General features: G+C 39.8%; 1 protein-coding gene and 1 pseudogene across 4 annotated transcripts; one reads left to right on the top strand and one right to left on the bottom strand.

Moving 5' to 3' along the window:
• Positions 1 to 1,210: 1,210 nt before the first annotated feature.
• LOC108232056 (ras-related protein Rap-1b) lies at positions 1,211 to 16,847 on the bottom strand. Of its 4 annotated transcripts, none has more exons than XM_017409603.3 (9): positions 16,737 to 16,847; positions 14,933 to 15,081; positions 10,973 to 11,060; positions 9,861 to 9,929; positions 9,712 to 9,768; positions 9,475 to 9,615; positions 4,238 to 4,381; positions 3,863 to 3,981; positions 1,211 to 1,918 (listed from the first exon to the last, which is right to left on the bottom strand). In XM_017409603.3, exons 3-8 carry the CDS (start codon positions 11,027 to 11,029, stop codon positions 3,892 to 3,894), a joined length of 558 nt encoding a protein of 185 aa, XP_017265092.1. In that variant the 5' UTR covers positions 11,030 to 11,060; positions 14,933 to 15,081; positions 16,737 to 16,847; the 3' UTR covers positions 1,211 to 1,918; positions 3,863 to 3,891. The 4 variants fall into 4 exon arrangements, with proteins under 4 accessions (XP_017265092.1, XP_017265096.1, XP_017265093.1 ...); XM_017409607.3 differs by lacking the exon at positions 16,737 to 16,847 and adding an exon at positions 16,576 to 16,723 and having other exon boundaries at positions 14,929 to 15,081; XM_017409604.3 differs by lacking the exon at positions 16,737 to 16,847 and adding an exon at positions 16,576 to 16,723.
• A 1,052-nt stretch (positions 16,848 to 17,899) lies between these two features.
• LOC108231984 lies at positions 17,900 to 18,403 on the top strand (annotated as a pseudogene).
• Positions 18,404 to 21,790: the final 3,387 nt, after the last annotated feature.

Genomic DNA, 21,790 nt, shown 5'->3' with positions numbered 1-21,790 from the left:
TGCGTCGGACAAAACGGGAAAAAAGTCAGTGAGGCACTTTGTAAAGTCAAATGAAGACCTTACTGTGGTAGGAGTGATGTTTAGGTCAGTCACTGTTTATAAAAGGTTGAGTTAACGCTTACAGAGCACATGCATTATACAACAGGTTTCTAAAACATTAAGAGACTGGTTAAATGGAGGAACCAGTTCCTTACTTAATATCACCACTAAATGTCAAATCCTGATCACCAGTGACTAAAACAAAGCCTTTTATTTTTACCAGAAACCCACAGGTTCTACCAGACCTCTGAAGGTCTGTCGTCAGGTTACAAACTCGTTACGACCTGATGCTTTAACCCTCCCGTGGCCTTCGGGTCAGATTAGCCCAAAGTTACGAGGGCTTCAGCAGGGTTGACCCCTACACGGACCTTTATGAGCCGCATTCGTTTGTTCAGTACATTTTACAGATGCTCTGAACTGGACTGAGATCTGGAGAGTTTGGAGGCCAAGTTGACACCTTATACTCTAACATCATCCTGCTGAGAGAGACAAATGCCCACAGGTCCACTGCAGTTATTACAAACTGACCCTTGGTAGTCTTTAATTCTCAGCATGTGTTGCTGCCATTCATTAAATTCAAAATTTAATTTTATTATTTGCAGCATTTCATATGTTCAATATGTTCCATTGTGAATAAAATATACGTTTATGAGATTTGCAAACCATTGCGTTATTTACATTTTATTCTTATTTCTACATCTTACTTTTAAAGCCTTTAGTTGTCCATGTCCAACTTTGTGTTTAGAGATGTTGCTGCCATAAAACCCCAAATTATCTTTTTTTTTTCTCCAAAACTGGTACAATTTCTTAGCTGCAAAATTTGTTTACTACGTTTCATTGCAACTAAAATATTAGTTTATGAAATCAGCAAATCATTGCATTCCGTTTTTAATTTACATTTTATCTGAATAAGGGTTATATCTGGCACGCTCGGAGCGTCTCGGTCTTCTTCAGAACTCATCTTATTAGTTTCTATTCTCCTTTCCTGCTGCTGACACTCGTGAGGTCCTGGTTCCTCTTTCTTCGCCGCTTCCTCCCTCTGCTGAAACCTGCCTCACTTTTCCGCCAACAACAAACACTCGACACGCTTCCGTTTGCCGAAGCTCCCCTGCAGGTACGGACTGAGACAACGGAGACAACGTCGAGGAAAGAAAAACAAGAACGAAAATAATGAAAATGTACTAAAATTTAATCATTCATAAAAGCTGGAAAATCATCTGTGACAGGGTAACAAGAAGCAATATTATTGGTGGTTTAGTACAATATATTTTAAGCTTCAAGACACAAATCAGAACACACCCTTTCCCCCCATGAGTCTGTAAAATACTAATTTCTTTTAATCTTACTATGCAAAAATGGAAGTAGAATATATTATGGGAAATATGGAAGGCTTGCAGCTCTCAATATAAAACAAAGTCACTTAGGAAAGATGTTATTAATATACATCCTTGTAAGTAGGAGCGAGTAACTTATGGACAATGATGCATCTTCATTGACACTGTTAGTGCAGAAATGTACAAGAAGAACATTTCACGTGGGTTCTTTTGTATTGTCACAATATCTCAAAGACTGATGTTACTTTTAATAAAAACCTTTTTAGTTCCCATATATGGATTTGAATCCACAGTCTCCTTTTTTAAAAAAAACATATTTCCAGAAGAAAAGACAGCTTAGAGAAGAGAAAAGAAACTGTTGTCAACACGCTGGCAATACGAGAGAAGTGGATTTTCTTTGTCATTAAAAGCAGAAAAATTTCTTTAGAGTATGTGCCTTCTGCCGTTTTACAAGTGGTGAGGTTTCTCGGTCAGCCTTTTTCAAAAATGCTCTGGAGAGGAATGCTGGCATCATCCATTTGGAAACGGTTCATCATTACAAGTTTCTGCAGGGAAAACGAAAGAAAGTCAGCGCATAGATGTGCAATACGTACGTTACGTAGAAGGAAAGAAAAATTAATAAATAAATAACAGAAATCACTTGGGAGTCACAGGCCAGGTTGCTCTTTCTTACAGCTAATATGTGAACATGACAGCTCCTTTATAATCATCAGTTCACTTCATACACTTTAAACCAGGGGGGGGCAATCCTGGTCCTCGAGGGCCACCATCCTGCATGTTTTCCTTGTTCCTCTGCTCCAACACACCTGATTTGAATCAATGGGTGACTAACAGAACATGAAGAGGTGATTTAACCACTGAATCAGGTGTGTTGGAGCAGGGAAACAAGTAACACATGCAGGATAGCGGCCCTCGAGGACCAGGGTTGCCCACCCCTGTTTTAAACCTTAAAAGTTCTCAATTTTAATTTTATCAGACCCTTATCTGCATGTTTGGTAAAACAATACAACCAGCACAAACCCTACAGAGAGCAGAAACCTTTTTTTCCCCTAGTTGACAAACTTTTAAAACGGTGGGTTTCCTGCCTGTAAACCCTTAGAGTGGATCCCAACACGTGTGGTGGTGACAGCTAGTTGGAGAAGCCCGATAAAAAGCCAGTTTCACTCGACATCGTGTCATGTTTACTTCAGAGGTTTTTAAACTGGAAAGAGTAGCGCCACGACAGGGTGGGGCTTAGATGTTCAGGGAAATAACAGACCCACCGGTGCTGGCAGCACTGATAAACTGGGGCGTGAACTTCGGTTTCTAGCTTCAGAGAGAGCAACAACCCCCACGGGTCATTTCCCTCAACCTGAGGAGTCACTCTGTGTGACACATGCCAGAAAAAGTCTGAGTGTGTCAGAGAGGACTCCTCTCAGGTGTTTACCTGTAACAACTTGTTCAGATGCATTTTCAGGTCCCATTTGTTTTGTAACATGTAGGAAGAGAATGATTTTAAGAGGAAAAAAAGTCTTGATAACCATTTAAGATGTTAAATGTACCTTTCTAGCTCACCAGTATGAGCAGGAGAAAATGTTGCAACAACTAAGAACTAATTTCTTAAACCTTGTATGTTCAGTTTCTGGGTTTTTCCTGCTGCTCTCTGTAGGTCGATAGTGTCCAGTCCTGGTCCTGAACAATAAAGTGACTGAAAGCAGTTTATTTAATTAAATGTACTTGAAGGTTTTATCATTTCTAGCCTCACAGACTCTGGAGGGACTGTGCTGTCTCCACATGGTGAGAGGAGAAAAATGAAGGCTGCAGACGAGTCTTTGTTTTTGCAGAGATGATCAGAACACCAATCCACTGAGAAGACTCATCTGACCTGATTTAAAAGCATTTTACCTCATCAGGGTTCAAAATGTCTCCCATTTTATTTATGACTTAAGTCTGTTGTTTTACACCAGTGGTGTCCAGTCCTGGTCCTGGAGGGCCTCTGTCCTGCATGTTTTAGGTGTTTCTCTGCTTTGACACCTGATTTGAATGACTGAGTGATGAACAGGCTTCTGCAGAACCTGAAGAGCTGCTGAAGAGCAGAGAAACATCTAAAACCTGCAGACCTCCACAGCCATAGGTTAAAATTCATGATCTGACACAAAGAGCAATTTATGAAGCCTGGTTTTATTTTTGTCCTTGATAACGGACTTCAACGTGCACCAAGAGGGATACAATCAAGTTAAATATGTTTACACTTCAACATCAAGAAGGTGGAGCAACAATAGTTGAATAAAACTTTTGAAAACTGTTTTGCTCATCAGTCAATATAAAACCGAGCATTAAAAAGGTTGAAGGGGATTTATTTATAGAAAGAACTTGAGTTTATCATCTCGTCACCAAAACAGAGCACTTCCTGCTTCACTGTTATTCCCTAATGATTATTTCCGAAGGACTTGAAATGTTTTAATCGTTCGGTGACAAGTCGAAGAACCTTAGTTCCCGCTCCAACTCACCTGGCCCGGAGCAACTGTGGGAGAGCGTCTTACAGCAGTGTGCAAGTTGACTTCTTTTTTGTGTTCCTCTTTTCCATCGGCGTTTTCCTGTTGATCTGTCGCACCAGATCATAGAAAATCTACAAAAACACACAAGTTAGGATTGTGCGTTTTGTCCAAGCTCCAGATACTAATCATAAACACTTAAACATGTTATTAAACATGCTTAGTTTTTCTTTTTTGGTCATTAATGTCACGATTCAAATATCTTCTGTTTTTCTACAGGCATGCAAATCATCCGTTTGGCTCTTTGTACTGAATAACTTCAGTGGAGCTTTACCAATACAATCTATTTGAATATGCCTGACGCTTGCTGTGTGTGGATTTAGCACTCACCTCATTAACATTGAACTTTGATTTAGCTGAAGTCTCTAAAAAGGCACAGTTGTTCCACTGACGGGCCAGGTTCTGTCCCTGCTCCTTGCCGACCACACGCTCGTCCTCAAGGTCACACTTGTTTCCCACCAGGATCATGGGAACCTGATTGGTCACAGAAAATCACCAGCTTTTGAAGTTACAAAAAGACAAAAAGGTTTCCAAACAATGCATACTAAAGCTCAGGAGGACAGTAGCTCTTGTGACCAAATCTTCAAAATTTCTAAAAAGAAACGGAGGAACGTTTTCATAATCCGAGGATATAAACTCCCCTGTAAGAGCAGAGTCTAATGAGCCATCAGCTGTTCAAGTTTATGACGGTGTAAATAGTTTAGCTTTTATATATTTCATGCTACATTTTAGGTTTAATGAGTGACGCAGATGTTTGTCAGGCTCAGTGGAAGTTTCTGTATGTAAATCTGAGATTTGTGAAGGGTGCAGACTGCTGGCTCTGAATAAATGTTACAATTATAATTATTCAAGAAACGGGGGGGAGGGAGGGGGACACCAGGACTTTGAGCCCATTATGATTCTGTGAGGTTAATAAATAACACTGATTACACCCTATATTAACAGCTTCTCTATAAAGCCCTCTAATGAGTTCACAGATCAATGTACCAAATCTGACAAACATGTCAGCGAATGTTTGATGGATCTGGATGACTTTCATAAATGTTAGTTATAGAAGAAACACTCCTTGAAGGAATCCATATCGTCTGCTGCCCTGCAAGCTAAAGTTTTAAACAAAGATGTTGTGCTACCTGTTTGCACTCAGAGTATGTGTTGGGGATGACTCCTGGCTACTACCACACCAAACTTTAGCTTAACATCTGTAAAACTGACAGAGTTGTAACCATTTTTATGTTGGCTAGGGTTGATTAGCTGTAATAGCCACCTTTAATCGGGTTAACTCCAACAAAAGTTAATTAGTGTAACTGATTGTGCAATGATTCCAGTGGTTCACAAGATATTTTGCTAACAGACACACAGACATGTAATTAAATGACTGCCCGTCTTTCATGGCAGTAGGTGATAATTAACCAGCGTTAACTGGGCTTCTGAACCTGAGCAGCAGATGAACAGGAAACTTCCCGATGTCCCTCAGAGGTCATTTCACTCAACCTAAGGGGTCGTTCCGCGTGACGCCTCATTTAATGTCCTTGCTGTTGGCAGCTGTCGTCTCTTCCCTGATTTGTTGGGGTAAAATTAGCTAAACGGGGCTGACAGACATATCTGGCATACTGGAAATTTCCATATATAAGCTTTTACAGTTCACATTGAAGCCGAGTTTCATCTTGACTGCTGTTGAATTAGGAGTTTAGTTCTATCTGGACAGAATTTGTGCAGCCAAATCAAAACCAGATCAGCAAAATGTCTTCATCCTTCACAGTAAGCATAGGAACAGCTGATACATATTCAAGAGCCCTAATAATCAAGAGACCTGTTTTGAATAAAGCAAGTGACGACTCAGGATGCTGCACATCCTTCCTCTACGGATGAAGCAACACAGATTGAAAGCAGCAGATAGCATCTTAACAACATCTCTGACATTTCCTCGCCGTCTAAAAGCTTTGAACCCCCCCCACGGCTCTGACCTCCCTCCCACAACCGTGACTCAATTTAAGGTTGGGGGGTGGTGACCCTGAAGAGAGGCTCTGCCAGATTATACAAAGATGAGCAGATGATGGGGGGGGAATGTACAAGTGAGCCATTTCATTACTCATGCGTGCAGCGTGACGTACCGCTGTCAAGGCTGAACGGAAACGAGACTTTAAAGACTGTACGATGCATTTAGAGTGTGTGTTCACGCTTGTAGTTACGATTTAAGTCTTAACTCTGTTCCCCTTACTATTCTGTTTCATATTACAAGCTCTTTATTGTTTGAATTTGTTTAATTTTTGAAAACAGAAGTCACAAGAAACGTTGAGATCCGTAAAAGAGGCAAATTTTCCAGTGGCACACACAAACAAAAACTGCAGCAATCAAATGATCAAAACATTCCCATTAGAGCTTCAAGTATCTATCTTGGAATTTCCAACTCTATCAAATAATCCATCGATTATTTGAGTATTCAGATAAAAACGTGGTGCATCGTAGGTTCCAACTCGGGCTGCACAGTATTAGAAAAACTCAGGAAGGATTTTATTATTGCTATAAAGACATCAGTTGTGATAACCCACATTTTCCTCACTTTTCTTCTATCATCTAAACCAAGTGTGGCCACCAAGGTCCGTGAGAGTCTGTTGGACTGAACAATTATATTATTAGCATGCAGAACATGAACGCACAGTACCAGAAATGTACTGGTTTATGACTGCAGTCCGGGCAGTCCTTCGTGATACTGATCGGTATATTTTCCAGCCCTAGTTCCAACCACTCATCCCAGAAACCCTGACCCATACAAAGCTGCGTTTCCAGTTTCTGCCATGGAAACTACACACACGATTGTGCAAGAACATACAGCGCACACTATAAAATTAAATAATAAAGACCTGAAGTGATCTTATTAGAAATACTTTCTATAACAATTTCCTCATTAACCCTTGGATGCATGAGCCACCAATACCGTCACTCTTCCATGAGTGGGGTCAAAAATGACCCCAATTAGAGTCTATGGGTTTTTGCAATGAATTTAAAAGATGTCTTTAATTTTTGTTTAAGGGTATTATATTTATTATATTTGGGTCAACAAAACACTGATTTTACATTTAACTTGCTTATTCATAACTTTTTATAACATTTTTTTTCACAAGAAATAACATCAAAAATCTGTCTGGAGGACAAAAAGACAATAAACATACATGAGACCAGAACACCGTTCACTCACATGTGCCCACACAAACATCATTTTTCTGTTTACTGTGTGCAGTTGTCACAAACTATTTACTTTTGGCTGTGACCATTACACACACTAGGGTACTGCATTTCCAACACCAATTGGTGGCTTTGCGATTTTTGTTTCTTGGACACATCTGGCACCTCTTTTATCTTCTGTTGGCTTTCTGTGCCTCTCTCCTGTTGCTGGTTTGCAACTTTTGTCACTCCACACCTTCCCATTGCTTCAGTGATGTAGGTTGGTAGATTTGGGGTACCTTCCAATTGACTTTTCATGTGAGGAGTTACAAGCTCCTTTGAGAGCTCTGTGAGGAAATGTCGCAGATCACTATCAGTGATAAACAGCTTCAATGCATCTACTGGAGAGATGATGCTAAACCCAGGTGCAGGTCCTGACCAACTTCTCAGTAAATTATGGATTGGTGTTTTAGCCTGGGTGGGAGGTCACTCTGCCCAGTAAGAGCCCTTGTGGCTCATTCTGTTGGACACAATATCCATTTCCTCTTCTGAGGACTCAGAGGACTTCTCCGTGTCTGACTGATCTTGTTCAGCAGGGGCAGGTTGGTTCCCAGACAGCCTGACATGTCCAGGTGGACAATAATCTGTATCCTCTACATCGGAGATGTCAGATCCTGAGTCAAGCCCACTGATGGACTCTTCATCCCATCGGTTCAGGATTATATATCGAGCAAGGTCTTCAGGTATCCTAGCTGGCCTCCAAGTAGCCATGATATTCTGGATGAGAAAACATAAAACAGACTATGTTTGAATGACACACAAAGTTATAAATCAATATTTAGCTGTCTAAGTAAATGTCTGTGCATTTATATGTAAGTAAAGGCACAGACATGCATTTGTGTACATACACACATACACACCAATCAATATTCAATAATCATATATAAGGTTACCTAACAGGTTAGCTTTTGTTACAAGGAATTATGAATACAGTGAGTCTCTACACAACAAATACAGTAATATCAACTGGCTTACTAAGATAGTGTAATGTTAGCTAGCTTAGTAAGACAGCTAACAGAGTACTAACATTACTACTACATTTTTTTGTAGTTAGCTAACTAGTATCTACTTTGTTGACCAATATGATACTCTATCACAGACAAGTCATTGAGTTGATAAATGAAGAAAATACTTACATGTATGCTGCTGTGTCAAACTGACATCCTGGTGGTGAGACTGCAGGCATCAGGTGTAAGTGGGACAGAAAATGTATCCTGACAGTCACAGTTGGTAAAAATCAAAGATTCCCAAAGCAAACCCTTGAGATTCTATAGAAAATGCTTGGGGTCATTTTTGACCCCACTTATGAAAAACTGGGGTAGTGACACAAAAACTGCAATTTCTTAAAATGTATAAAAAAAATGTTTTAAATTCAAATGGCTTCAAGTCACAAACATGTTTTATGAGGAATACCTGTAATATTGTAGTGTAAAAACTTTTAATTTCAGAGATTTTGAAAAATTACAACCCTCGGGGTCATTTTTGACCATCTAAGGGTTAAAATAAGCTAATAGCCACGAGGACTCTGCATGCCTTTGTCAATAAATTAGGATGTTTGTGGTTTTTATTTTGTTATAAAGTCTCTGACAAGTACATGGGCAGGTCAGTTGCAGAGTTTCAAGTTATTTTCCCACTCTGCTCTGAGTGCACCATCTTGTCCTTTGACGATCTGAAACCGTTTGTGTTTTTAGACACCAAAGCAGTTTGACTGCAGGTGAGCTCTTCATCACAGCTGATTCCTTTTCTAAGTACGTTTCAGCATCTCACAGGGCTTCATGTCCGCTCATAGTTTGTTGCAAATTTGTGCACAAAGATGCACACACTGAGCCATCAGATTGTTCTACCAGCCATGCGTTTTAAAGCTCATCATCTGACATTTGTCTCTTTACGCTGGTTTGTGCAGAATAATTTAGAACGCTCCGTGTACATGTTGGTTCCATCGCAAGAACTGATTTTGTCTGCTTCCTTCAGAGAACATTTCAACAAAGTTGGTGGTAATGTTATTGTAAACTAATTCTGTGTTACTGTAGAGTACTTTCACTTTTCTTCTGTTTAACTTAGTCCCAAATCATTAGCCTTTCACGTCTTTTTCTCTGAATTTCCATAATGATTTTCCTTCTTTTCTAATTGAACACAACGTAGTAGAAGCATTTTGTCTAACGGTAATAAATGTCCATATAAAACATGATGTCCAACAAGCAGTATGCAGTCACATAAAATAAACAGACTAAAAATATTGAATCGAAGATCCCCCCCTACAGATTCTCTTTTTTTGTTTTGTAATAAAACTATTTGAATTACTGGAATCGTCAGTCTCAGGTTTAAAATCTGTATGTTTTACTCACATCCTCGGAGTCTTTTACTCGCTGGATCTGCTCCCGGAGGTCCTGGAGGTCGTTGAATGTCGACTGTGCTGTAATGGAGTACACCAAAGCAAAGCCCTGTCCGTTCTTCATGTACAGGTCTCTCATGGCTGTGAACTGTTCCTGCAGAACGACAGCGGGGGAAGAAACGGCATCAGCAGCCCGCTGGCATTTACCTGGAAAAACCTTTCCACTCAGAGCCTGCGTTTCGTGACTTACTGTTCCAGCCGTGTCCAGGATTTCAAGCATACACTGCTGCCCATCGACCTCAACTTGCTGTTGTGGAAAACCAAGAACAGAAGAGGCGTTTTAATAAAGATGTTCCCTGAAGGTGTTCAGGAGACTACATGAAGTGATTCTGACTCTACCTTTCTGTACGAGTCCTCTATGGTGGGGTCATACTTCTCCACAAAGATCCCTTGCACAAATTGGACTGTCTGAAACGAACAAAGACAGGAGAGAACGACCGGTCAGTGAATCAGTGGCAGCTTTGTGCAAAAACAGACCAAAGAGCACAGCAGAACCTGGATGATTTCATTAGTATTTGTGTTCTGAAATAAAAAGGCACCTTATGGTAGATGGAGGGATGATTTATAAAATAATATAGCCGACTGTGACCTAACCCAATCAACCTTTAATCCAGAACAACTTATATTTTAAAGTTTAAACCTTAAAGGGGACATATTTTCTTCCTTGAACAAGCCAGGATAGGTCTGTGGGCTAAACAAGACATGTTTATTACATTTAATACACAAAATCATTTTCAGATACTGAGATTTCACCTGATCGGTTGTAGGGCTACATCACTACTATGCAAATTAGCTGCCAACACCTGACACCGCACTAACGCACTACATTAAAAAACACAAAAACTCACCGAAGGATTAAACGCTGCAGATCTGACGCACATTTATATCGTTATTAATTCAAACTCTGAGAATTCTGACTTTGGGACAGGGGGAATTAGCGGTCTGAAACCCAACAGGTGGCGGGTCAGGACAGCGGCGGTGTTTACTTATTGTCAAAAAATGTCTGGGTATTTTGTTTTTTTGCGCTTGGACTGTTTCTAGAAGCAGCAGATACCCAAATGGAAGTACAAAAACATGCAAATAGTGAATTTTGCATAATAGGTCCCCTTTAAATTGTCTTACTTCTGCATTTTTAACATTTCAAAAATAACTGGGTTTTATTTCTGCTCGACAGTAGTATCAATTCAACTTTACATGTGTTTATAAAAAAGATTAGTACTTCTGAATTTCAGCATGGCAATCATATTAGCTGTTAATACCTGCTCACAGGTTTTAGTTAAACACCTCCACACATCTTGTTTTTTCCAAACAAATCTAAACGAAATCTCATAAAACTGATATGTGACGAAAAGCTTGATGAAGGATTGTAAGCTTTAGCTAAATGTTGAGTTAATTGGCAAATTAAACTGTAAAATCCGAAGGTTGTTCACATTTATTACACCATAACTCACCAGTGCAGATTTTCCCACACCTCCTGATCCAAGCACAACGAGCTTGTACTCACGCATGGTGGGTAACTTCACCGGACAGCACAAACGTCTGTGGGAACAGTGGACACAGTGACACAAGGCTCTGCTGTGGTTTTCTCAGATTCATAAAAAAAAAATAAACAAGCTTTGCTGCAATCCAGAATGACTTCAACAGGTTTTAAAAAGGATCTCACGAGTTCTGGAAAACGTCTTCCAGAATCTATTTAAAATCTGAGCCTTTTGATTGCCCGCAGCGAATCGGGATTTATAATTTTCTATTCACAGAGTTCATCTGGGAGCTCGTACAGTTTATACAACTATAGAGAAGCGCTGCTCGTGTTAACACAATAGAAACTCATTCTCCTGCCAAAAAATGAGCTCCTTCCCCACCCACACCCGAGGGACTTCAGCCAACATGATGACGAGGATGATATGGGTGTTGCTACTTTTAATTTTTCCCCCATAGCAAAAATCAAGAATATTTATACGAAATACTACTATGGTTCCACTGAATACACACACCGATAAGAAGGAAATTTTAACTTGATATACTACAGAGCAGCAGAGACAAAAAAAGTATAAAATATCCTAAATGGCTAAGCAATCTGGAGGTAAACGGTTTTTTAAATTTAATTATCAAAAGCTGTTTCACACCCCAGAGCCTATTTAATCCACCTGAACTAACATCTGGTGACGCCGTGTACTTACACACATGATGTCGGCATCACAGAGCCAGCAGAGTCCGCGATTAAAGCGAAGCGCCTCTAATGCTGTCCCCCAGCCTCACACATACTAGCCAACACAGCTCTGTGACTACATCCACAGCAGGTCGACAGCAACTTCTTCCCTGGGTCAGTCATTTTACACATAAGAGAAGCAGGAAGAAGGTGCCTCAGCCTGCTTTGTGTGAAAAGGGCTAAAATTTAGGGGAACTCTCTTCTTACCTGTTTCATATGAGCAGGGTTTGAGCACACACACACTAGACGGGATATGTTTTACATTCCCAGCGACAGTCTTATATTGCACCTGAGGGTTTTTCTAAAGTAAATACAGTCATGTTACGCTCCTCGGTCTCCGATAAGGTCATCATTTCTTGTTACATCAGAGGGTTATTTTACAATCTGAGCCATATTCCACAGAACAGGATCAGTAAACAAAAGCAGCACAGTTTTGAGTGAGAAGGAAACCCAACTAAACCTTTATGACTTATGATCTAAAGTGCAACATGCAGTTTAACAACTACAGTATCTTACTGTAGACATGTAGAAAGAACTGCGTTTTTATATAATCGTCCATGTCAGTCTAAGAGCTTTTAAAGCCGTTTATAAAATCAGAATAAAAAAGAGGAACGCTTGCAGGAGTTTCAAAGCTGTAAAGATTGTCAAAAACGAAGAACCAGGGTGAAAATAATAAATGCAATCAATAAAACCACGATCAGAATATTAATAAGGACAATTGTCAGAAACCTGTATATGTAAACAGACACTGTATTCATCTTTTTATGGTTTCCTTTTTAAATGTTTTGAGAATTATATTTTTAAAACAAAAACTTATCTTGAAATAACTTATTTCTGCTCTATTAATTGAAATAAATAAATGGAAATAAAGCTCAACATATTTTATACTTCTCTACTTAAAAAGGTATAATAGCTGTCAAAAACCCTCATTAATTACGCATCACTGCCAAACGCGTACCACATAACTGAAAATGAGCATAAAGAGCAAAGGTTGGTGCTCTTATTGGACAGTAAAAATATTCATTTTCATAAATGCTTTGTGGTGTTTCAACAACTATTTCATTAGGACTCACTGAGCTAAATTAACTAGATAAACAGAACGCTTTCTTTCACCAATCTGAGCTAACAGATGAAGCAGCAGATCTACATTTCCTGCTGTCGCAATGAGACATCTAAACTACTAGTAGCAGATTAGTGTAGTTAGTGAGAAGTATGCTGCTGCGATGGAACAGGAACCAGGAGGAAACAAAATATATCGACATCATATCAATAAAACCTCTCTGTAGATGTCACAGAAGTGCTGCAACACGATAGCAGGAGCTTATAGTCTCGTTCAGAAGGGTGGGGCACCAAATGTTCGACCAGGAGAGAAGTCTGTCCGCTCGGCTGCAGTCGGGTTTACTCTCATTTTACGTTTCACACCACAACCTGGTTTGTTGAACAGTATTAAAGGGCGTAGCTGTAAATGCGTGCAGGACATTTGTGCATTTTTAATCAAACTTTTGTGTGATTCTTTGCACAATACCTGCCGCCTCGCTCTGAAATTCAAGCTCGGCTTCAGTGTGTTCCAGTTTCACAAATAACCATCTCATTATATTACAGGGGAAAGGGGCCGCGGAGAGTGACCCGTCATCAACTCCATCAGCCTGACACACATTAGACGTGGCCTAGAAAAATTGGACACTAAAGGGAGCTGTCAAAGGAATGTTTTTTTAGTAAAAAAGCAGGAAATCTCCTTCATTAAAGGGAAAAAATAAACCCAGACAAAGCTGAATCTTCTGAATTCAACATGTAGCTCTGAACAGCAGGAAATTATTAGTTTGTTAAACTCTTCGTGGTTGCGGGTGCCATTTGTGTCGTGTCAGGTTCTTTGAGAAAAAGCTGAAGTGGAATTTCCTGACTGCTAAAAGATTTGCCCAAGTGGGGGGAGAAAAAAAAAGTCTAAACATTTCCCCATTTCTGATGGTTTATACTAAAATACCTAGATCAAATCAGGTGGCGGGGAATAATATCTGTGGGACTCGTCATGACGAGATGATAAAGTGGTCCCTCTGAAATTTATATTTCGCTTTCTCTGCCGACCTTTTATTTACAAAACAAAATCACATCAAGCTACACAAGGACTACATTTAACAAAAAAACTGAAGCTTTTTTCCTACAAAACTCTGATTTATCTGTTTTTTCCCAAAACCAGTACATTCTCATTAATATTCCTGCCTTCTATAAAGACATAAACTAAAGGTTATTTTAATGTACTTCTTAGTTTGATGTTATTAGTGACATTTCTAAATATATACAACTTCCTTAAAAAGATTTTAAACGAGATTAACTGCTTAAATGTACAGTTTATTAAATTTATAACATTTTATGTAAGGATTTTTTTTTCCTGAAACCACAGCACCACTTTGTATGGTTACTTGATTATTTAATCCAATAACTGAACCTCGAATCTAACAATAATGTAATATCCATTTGATGTAGAAATGTCAAAGTGTGGGTGACAGTAAAATCTCATTCAGGGACCTCTTTGAATCTACTAATTATACTAGGTCTGTGAAACCTTTGTCAAATGATCAGACAATACAACCACTCTGTCACACTCGGCCAGCATTAGCAATTCTAACCACAATGTATGAAGCGCCACAGCGAGGGACAGGCACACAAGGCACTCCACAAAGAGCCATTGTGATGACCCTCCTCTACTGAAGTACGCCATACACACAAAATGGAGATCAGACAGCGTGTGCATGACCACCGCACTGCAATTATCAGTGGGGCGAGCATTGCATCTAGATGTGACCGTAACAGAGTAACTTCTAAATAAATATACGGTAAAATAAATAATAGTACGGTTTGAAATATAAATGTATCTAGGCAACATAAATTTTCCATCAAAGCTTTTCATCAGACAAGAAACACAAGCCTTCCCCTGATTAGATATGAGCCTGGACTAAAACTGCAGGCAAATCAAACACTTGAGCTGGAAACCACTAAACCTGCTTAGTTTGATAATGACAGGGCCTCCTCGTTGATGACAGCTGAAGAATAATTCAAACCCAGGCTGTGACAAAGATGACAATAACTTCATTATAAATGAATAATCATATCTATATGAACTTTTCAGTGGTTAAAAAAAAGAAGAAGAAAGAAAACAGGCCTACACAAACACAAATGTCTTCAGTTCTACAGACGGTGCTTCACCTACTGCGAACACGACTGCTGCTGATGGAAACTCCCTCTACATCGGGGAAAAGGGGCCTACAGATCCTCAGGTATCCCGATGTCGACCAGTCCAGAAGCTTCCGGGAGTCGTCAAGGAGCCAGCGAGTAAAACCAAACTGAACCGGTCCTAAACTGAAACAGACATTCAGTTCAGCTCTCAGTGTAAAGTCCAGATAAAATAAAATATTTTACTACTGATCAAGTGTTTAGACTCCTTGTTTAAAAAAGGCTGACATTTGACTTTGTGTATACATATGCCGACCAAGAGTTCAGTCATAATTTAGAAATATTAGCTTTAAATGATGCGAAATATTTGTTATTGTGCAGTTTTTTTCTCTGTCTCTACTGTGTTGTGAGGATCTCAAGTCATCTTTCATATAAGTAGCCTGACTGGTTTTAGCTAAATTAAAAAGAAACATGAGATTGTAGTGAGGTTTGGCTTTACAATTTAACAACATTAATCTCAATAAACGCTTAAATTATAAAATCTGATAAAAAAGATCCTCGACAAATCATGGTAAAGACGGGGGTACAAATGATAGAAAACATCCTGATTATAATGATAAAATAAAAAGTTATTTTCTCCTTTACAACTTTTTATTGCTAATTTAAGCAGATATGGCCAATCACTTCACTTAACAAAAATTAACCCATTCTTGAAATATATTGTTTAGCAGCATAAGTAATGTAAAAAAGCCTAAAGTGAGCCTTTAAATCTACACAGGTCAGGGTTTGTTTTCAGCTCAGGGTAACTAACCAGGCAACAACATCTTTAGCCTGAAAGTATCAAATATCAGCGCCAGAGGGAGAAAATGGGCTTTAACTTGACACACACACTGGTTCACGTTTATTCATAGTGTTAGGTCAAACTTATAAAACTATAACCAAACACGACGCCGGAGTTTATAGCCCGGTTTCGTGTTTATCTACTAAAATGGACAACTTCTGACAACTTGTAGCGTAGATGGTTTCGAAAGGAAGGGTGTGGCTATTAGTTTTCCAAGCCAACACTGAAACTATTAACACCGTTCAACAATCCCCAGCTGGCAGAAACCTAAGGTAAACACGCAGTAAAGGTAATTTCACGGGTAACTTTCACCCCCTGTACTTCATAACAACAAGTAGCCTGATGGAAACTAAGTTTGACAACTCGATTATTAGCATGGAGTTAGCACACTGACGCTGCTGGGTGGTAGCTTGGGAAAAAAATAAAAAATGGGGAGAAATGTGCAGCAAAGACACGACGATAACTAACCTTAACTAGTCCGACAAAACACAGACTACCTCCTATTTTAAGATGGCTGTTGAATCACCAAATCTACGCTCAACACAAGTTGACGGACGGGTTCACCCAACTCTTTAGCAAACACGGGGCGCTAACAAGTTAGCTCAACAGTTAGCATAAGAATAGACTCTTAGAAAAATCGGTTTTCTCACGAATTTTAGGTGCTCAAACTCTCCAGAGTCCTACAGTGAGGCGTGAATGAACCGCCAAATGCGTGAAGACGGCTACGATGTAATGTAATAACGCAAAGTTAGCTCGTACCGACAGCTCGTATGTCATTAGCTCCTGTTAGCTGCTCAATCAAGTCGTCTAAGTTAGCCTGCGAGCTAAAGCTATCTTACCCACAGCGACGTTTCTTCACAGAGAGGCTCACAACTAATCTGAGGGCAGAGGTTTGAAAACACTCAAACACCAGTTATTACGCTACTAAAGGCACACGCTGGGTAATTAGCTATGAAACTCTTATTTTCACTCAGATGTGCGAGCTTCTTAAGACACTTACCGTGTTCCGCTATGTGTGCATTAAATGAGACGGTGGATGTTCGGAGCTCCGACAGCGGCCGCTCATTGGACGAGGATCAGCCAATCAGAGCGCTCCGATGCTCCCCACTTCAAAATGACCGCGTTACATTCAGACCAGCTACTCGAGTAAAAGTACTGAGAACACGAACAGAAAGTAACAACAAATACCACAGCTCGACCATAAAAGGTATATTTAGACTCGAAATGTTACTGTCAGGGAAAAAAACAAAACAAATTACACGTCATATTTCAGGCTGTAATCTGAATTAATTATGACTATAATCAACTTGATTTTGTCAGTTATTGTTTTGTTTTAACTATTGCCAACATTTTATTGTTTTAGTAACACCTTTAAAATCTTTGTGTGAAACAAAAAGGCTTAGATGTAGTGTTAGAATGATGGTTGGACCCAAGTGTGCAGACAAGCAGGTAAAGATATTTAATGATGTTTAACAAAAAATAAATTGAACGAAAAAAAAAAAAAACAGGACAGGATTGACATATGAAGATCTGACACACAGCAAGGAGTTTATATTTGCTGGGAGGGGTGATTGTTGAGTGGGAACAGGTGTACCAACAACAGATGAGAGACACGTGTTTGAAGGTTTAAGGTGCTGAGTAGAGGAACACTACAAACACGACTGAGACGCTCCGAAATACAAGGAAACATCAGGTAACCAGCACATATTACAAGGAGTGACAGGTGGGGTGGGATTACACCAGGGATCAGCTCTAACCCCCTTTGCGCTGGTGATTTACAGATTGACAGATGAGGCCAGGCGTTCCCGAGGACATGATGTTTGAGACATCAGTGTGATCTGTAGTGAGAGTAGGGAGCAGGTGGAAGAGATTCCGGAGAGGGATAATCTGCTGCAGCACAAAAGGAATATCTTAAAAGTATGCAACAAAACCTAAAACAGACCACCTTTAAACAGTTTCTTTTTTACTTTAAAGTGTTAAAAGTTGTTTTTAAAAGTATAATTATTTCATGTTTTCTAATATTATCCAGCAAAGTTCAAATTAGATCATGTTTTTATATCTCACTCTTTGACATTATTAGTAAAAACAATACAGTTTTAAAAGTTTTCTCAGTAGTACAAATGGAAGTTTCAAGGATAATGTTTGAAATAGTTTGAAGGTGAAATGATCAGTTTTATTGCTGCATATACAGCCAAAGCAGCCCACAGGAGTGCCCTGGCCACCGGCGGCATGAAGACGCCTCACCTCTACAGGCCCAGTACCGTGGCTCTCAGGAGGATCCGCCGCTACCAGAAGTCCACCGAGCTGCTCATCCAGAAGCTGCCCTTCCAGTGTCAGGTCCGGGAGATCACCCAGGACTTCAAAACCAACCTGCGCCTCCAGAGCTCGGCCGTCAGGCTTACCTGGTGGGGCTCTTCGAGGACACCAACCTGTGTGCCATCCACACCAAGAGGGTTACCATCGTGCCCAAAGACATCCACCTGGCCCACAGGATCCACGGGGAGAGGGCTTTGACTCACTTCCACATTTACCACAACAAATATACAACAACAGAGTGTCTTCAGTCAGAGGCTTCTTCAGATCTGCTGTAAGACAGACCGCTACAAGATGGCTGCCCACAGCCATCAGCATCTATAACAACTCTTTAATGAAGCCAGGATGGTGAGCTACGACATTTAATTTCCCTTTGGGATTAATAAAGTATTTTTGAACTGAACTGAATCAAAGATTTCTTTCATTGTCAGTTTATTTGCAGATTCTTGCTGTATTTAAAACCATTTACCATTCAAATAATTTCACTTAAAAAATTTGGATCCAATATTTGGCCAAACCAAACCAGCCTGTGACCCGACATCTTTAACCCACCGAGTTATTAAAACAACAGTTTTTAGTGCGTACCTGAATGAATGAAAATGCAACACTTGATCTTGACAAACAGCGAGCCTGCCTCAGTGAATGAACAATGTTTTATCATTGCTTTATTAATAATTATTAATGTTTCATGCTCACAAACTCACAAATAAGCATGAAGCATGACTGAATCTTTTATAAATGTGCTCTTATTGTGAAGCGGTACCATTTGGTCCTGAAGATGATCTCAGATCATCTCAGGAAAGACTTTTCATTTCCAAACACAGAGAACAAAGAAGAAAGACGAAGCCTGAAAAGTAGCACAGCTGCCCTGAGAACGGGTGTTTGGCAGATGGTTTTTTTAGGTTCTGTTTTAAGCTGAATCCAAGGAAATCCTTTGATGCTCGCCGTGCTGCATACTGATGTGAAATACTGCTGTAAAATCTAAACGTGAGCGTGTTTTCTCGTGTTGTATTTGAATCGACGAGACAGAAAATGAACTTTTCTAACAGTCCAGTTTATAATATTTTTTTTTGTTTTCTTCAGATTTGTGGGATAAAAATAACACTGTCATTCCCGTTTTTTACTGGAGAGACAGGACTGTAATGTGTGAAGCAGGGGTGTCCAGTCCTGGTCCTGGAGGGCCTCTATCCTGCAGGTTTTAGATGTTTCTCTGCTCTTCAGCAGCTCTTCAGGTTCTGCAGAAGCCTGTTCATCACTCAGTCATTCAAATCAGGTGTCAAAGCAGAGAAACACCTAAAACCTGCAGGACAGAGGCCCTCCAGGACCAGGACTGGACACCCCTGGTGTAAAACAACAGACTTAAGTCATAAATAAAATGGGAAATATTTTGAGCCCCAATGAAGTAAAATACCTTTAGATCAGGTCAGATGAGTCTTCTCAGTGGATTGGTGTTCTGATCATCTCTGCAACAACAAAGACTCGTCTGCAGCCTTCATTTTTCTCCTCTCACCATGTGGAGACAGCACAGTCCCTCCAGGGTCTTTGATGCTAGAAATTATAAAACCTTTGAATACATTTAATTAAATAAACTGCTTCCAGTCACTTTACTGTTCAGGATTCATTCATTTACTGCTGTTACAGCTCATGGGTGGCACAGAGGCGCAGTGGTTAGAGCCAAGGGTGTAAATCCCATCTCATTATTGGGGGGGACAATAAACAAGAAAATTTCGTAAGAACAATTTGGGGGGGGGGGTTGGCAAAGTTACAGTGAAATGTAATGCAAACAGTATTTAATTGTGATTGCTACGAAGCCTGCCAGAGACTTGGTAGACAGTAATTTTCTAATGAGTTAAGGCATTTATTAAAAATATTACAAACAAAATAACATTCTGGAAGCTGTATATAAAGAGATATAACTAATTAACCTGGAAGTAGGAGGGTTTCATAACTTAAACTTAATACTCAAAGAACCAAGGCTTTTCTAGAAAAATATTCATTTTTCCATCCATCCTTTTTTTTTCTCTTAGATTAATGGCAGATTTCTCTTTTGCCTTTTTATACTTATATTGTTTGAATACACAGTTTCCTTCATTGAATTATTGGGGGGGACAAATCTACACTTTCCCAAGATTGGGGGGGTCCGAACCTCCCCGACCCCCCCGGGATTTACGCCTATGGTTAGAGCTGTTGCCTCACAGCAAGAAGGTTGCAGGATTGATTCCCAGCCTGGGGCCTTTCTGGGTTGAGTTTGCATGTTCTCCCTGTGCTCATGTGGGTTTACTCCAGGTACTCCGGTTTCCTCCCACAGACCAAAAACATGCATGTTAGGTTCATTGGTAACTCTGAAAATTGTCCCTAGGTGTGAGTGAGAATGGTTGTTTGTCTCTATGTGTCCCTGTGATGGACTTACGACCTGTCCAATGTGTCCCTTCGCCTCTCGCACAGTGACTGCTGGAGATAGACATCATCCCTGTGACCCGAAAAGGACAAGCGGGTAAAAGTAAATGGATGGATGGACAACTAACTTATAAATGTGTTTCTGTTGTTTTTTTTAATTATATGCAGACGTCAGTGATTCCCAGAGGAAGCTGGGAGGAGTGATCACCTCCACCTGCAGCTCATGCTTCTTTAGACGTGTTCAGAGAAACAAGAGGAGAAAGAAAAGAAGCATAAATAAATGAACACATTCAGGAAATCCTTAACTAAACAGAAACAAAGAAAGAGAACCCTCAAGTTCACATAAAACATTTGGCACAAAATTGAAAAAAAAAAAAGGCACCAACTGAAAGTCTTTGACCTTTTTTTGCATTTCAAAAGTATAACGTTTACTGAATTTACAGAAGACTGAATTCTGCTGAACTCCTGTTTTGTTTTGTTCTTGTATTCTGTGAAATGTCATTTCTTTTGTTCACCCTCTGGTTTTCTTGTGTTTTGTCAAATATAACATGTTTGCTTTAGGTTTTAGATTTGCTCTTTTATTTAATTTATATTGTTGATGTTGTTCAGTTTAAAAACCCAACATTTCTTTGTTGCAGAAACTTTTTGTTTGAGTGAAACTGCAGCGATGAAGCCGTGTCACATCATTATTTGTTTTATTATTATTAGTCATAGATGTTTCCTTTTGGAGGCCCGTCGTCTGCTCTCTGCACACAAACATGACAGAGGCCCACATGAAGAAGCCGGAGGACGCCCAGCTGAATGAACGGATGAGATGAGTCAGTGTTGGCTTCGTCATCCCTCTAGTTAAATATGAACTGATGACAGATAAGAGGCTGCCGATGACTGTGACAGAATGAAATCCTTTAATGTGCAGCGACGTGCCGCCACGTCTCCCAAAGCAAATGTTCCTGCTTTTATCCAAACAGACGGATTACACAAACACAGATATGTGGAACTTGCAGATCGTTTATTAAATTTAGATTGTGAGTAATTAGAAGTCGGTCCTCTTGTCATCCTGCAGTCAGCGTGAACACTGACGCGTTGTTTGTGTCCAAACTGAACAAAGCTCTGATGAGCTGATGTGTCCATCATCTTCCTCCTCTTCTTCTTCTTTTTGGCTCCTTCTTTAGAGAAAACCCAAGTTACAGTCACAGAATGAAAGAAACCCAACAGGAGCAGCTACATTTAGAAAAGTGTTAACACAAAGAAACAAGTCATCACAATGAGATGCACTTCCTTTGTGTCGTTTTTCATTTGTCTTCATGTTGGGATTTATTTATCAAGCCTCCCTCCCTGCACACA

The sequence above is a fragment of the Kryptolebias marmoratus genome, linkage group LG8 (assembly GCF_001649575.2).
Source record: "Kryptolebias marmoratus isolate JLee-2015 linkage group LG8, ASM164957v2, whole genome shotgun sequence".
Classification (NCBI taxonomy): domain Eukaryota; kingdom Metazoa; phylum Chordata; class Actinopteri; order Cyprinodontiformes; family Rivulidae; genus Kryptolebias; species Kryptolebias marmoratus.
This window is presented reverse-complemented; position numbering and strand designations above follow the sequence as displayed.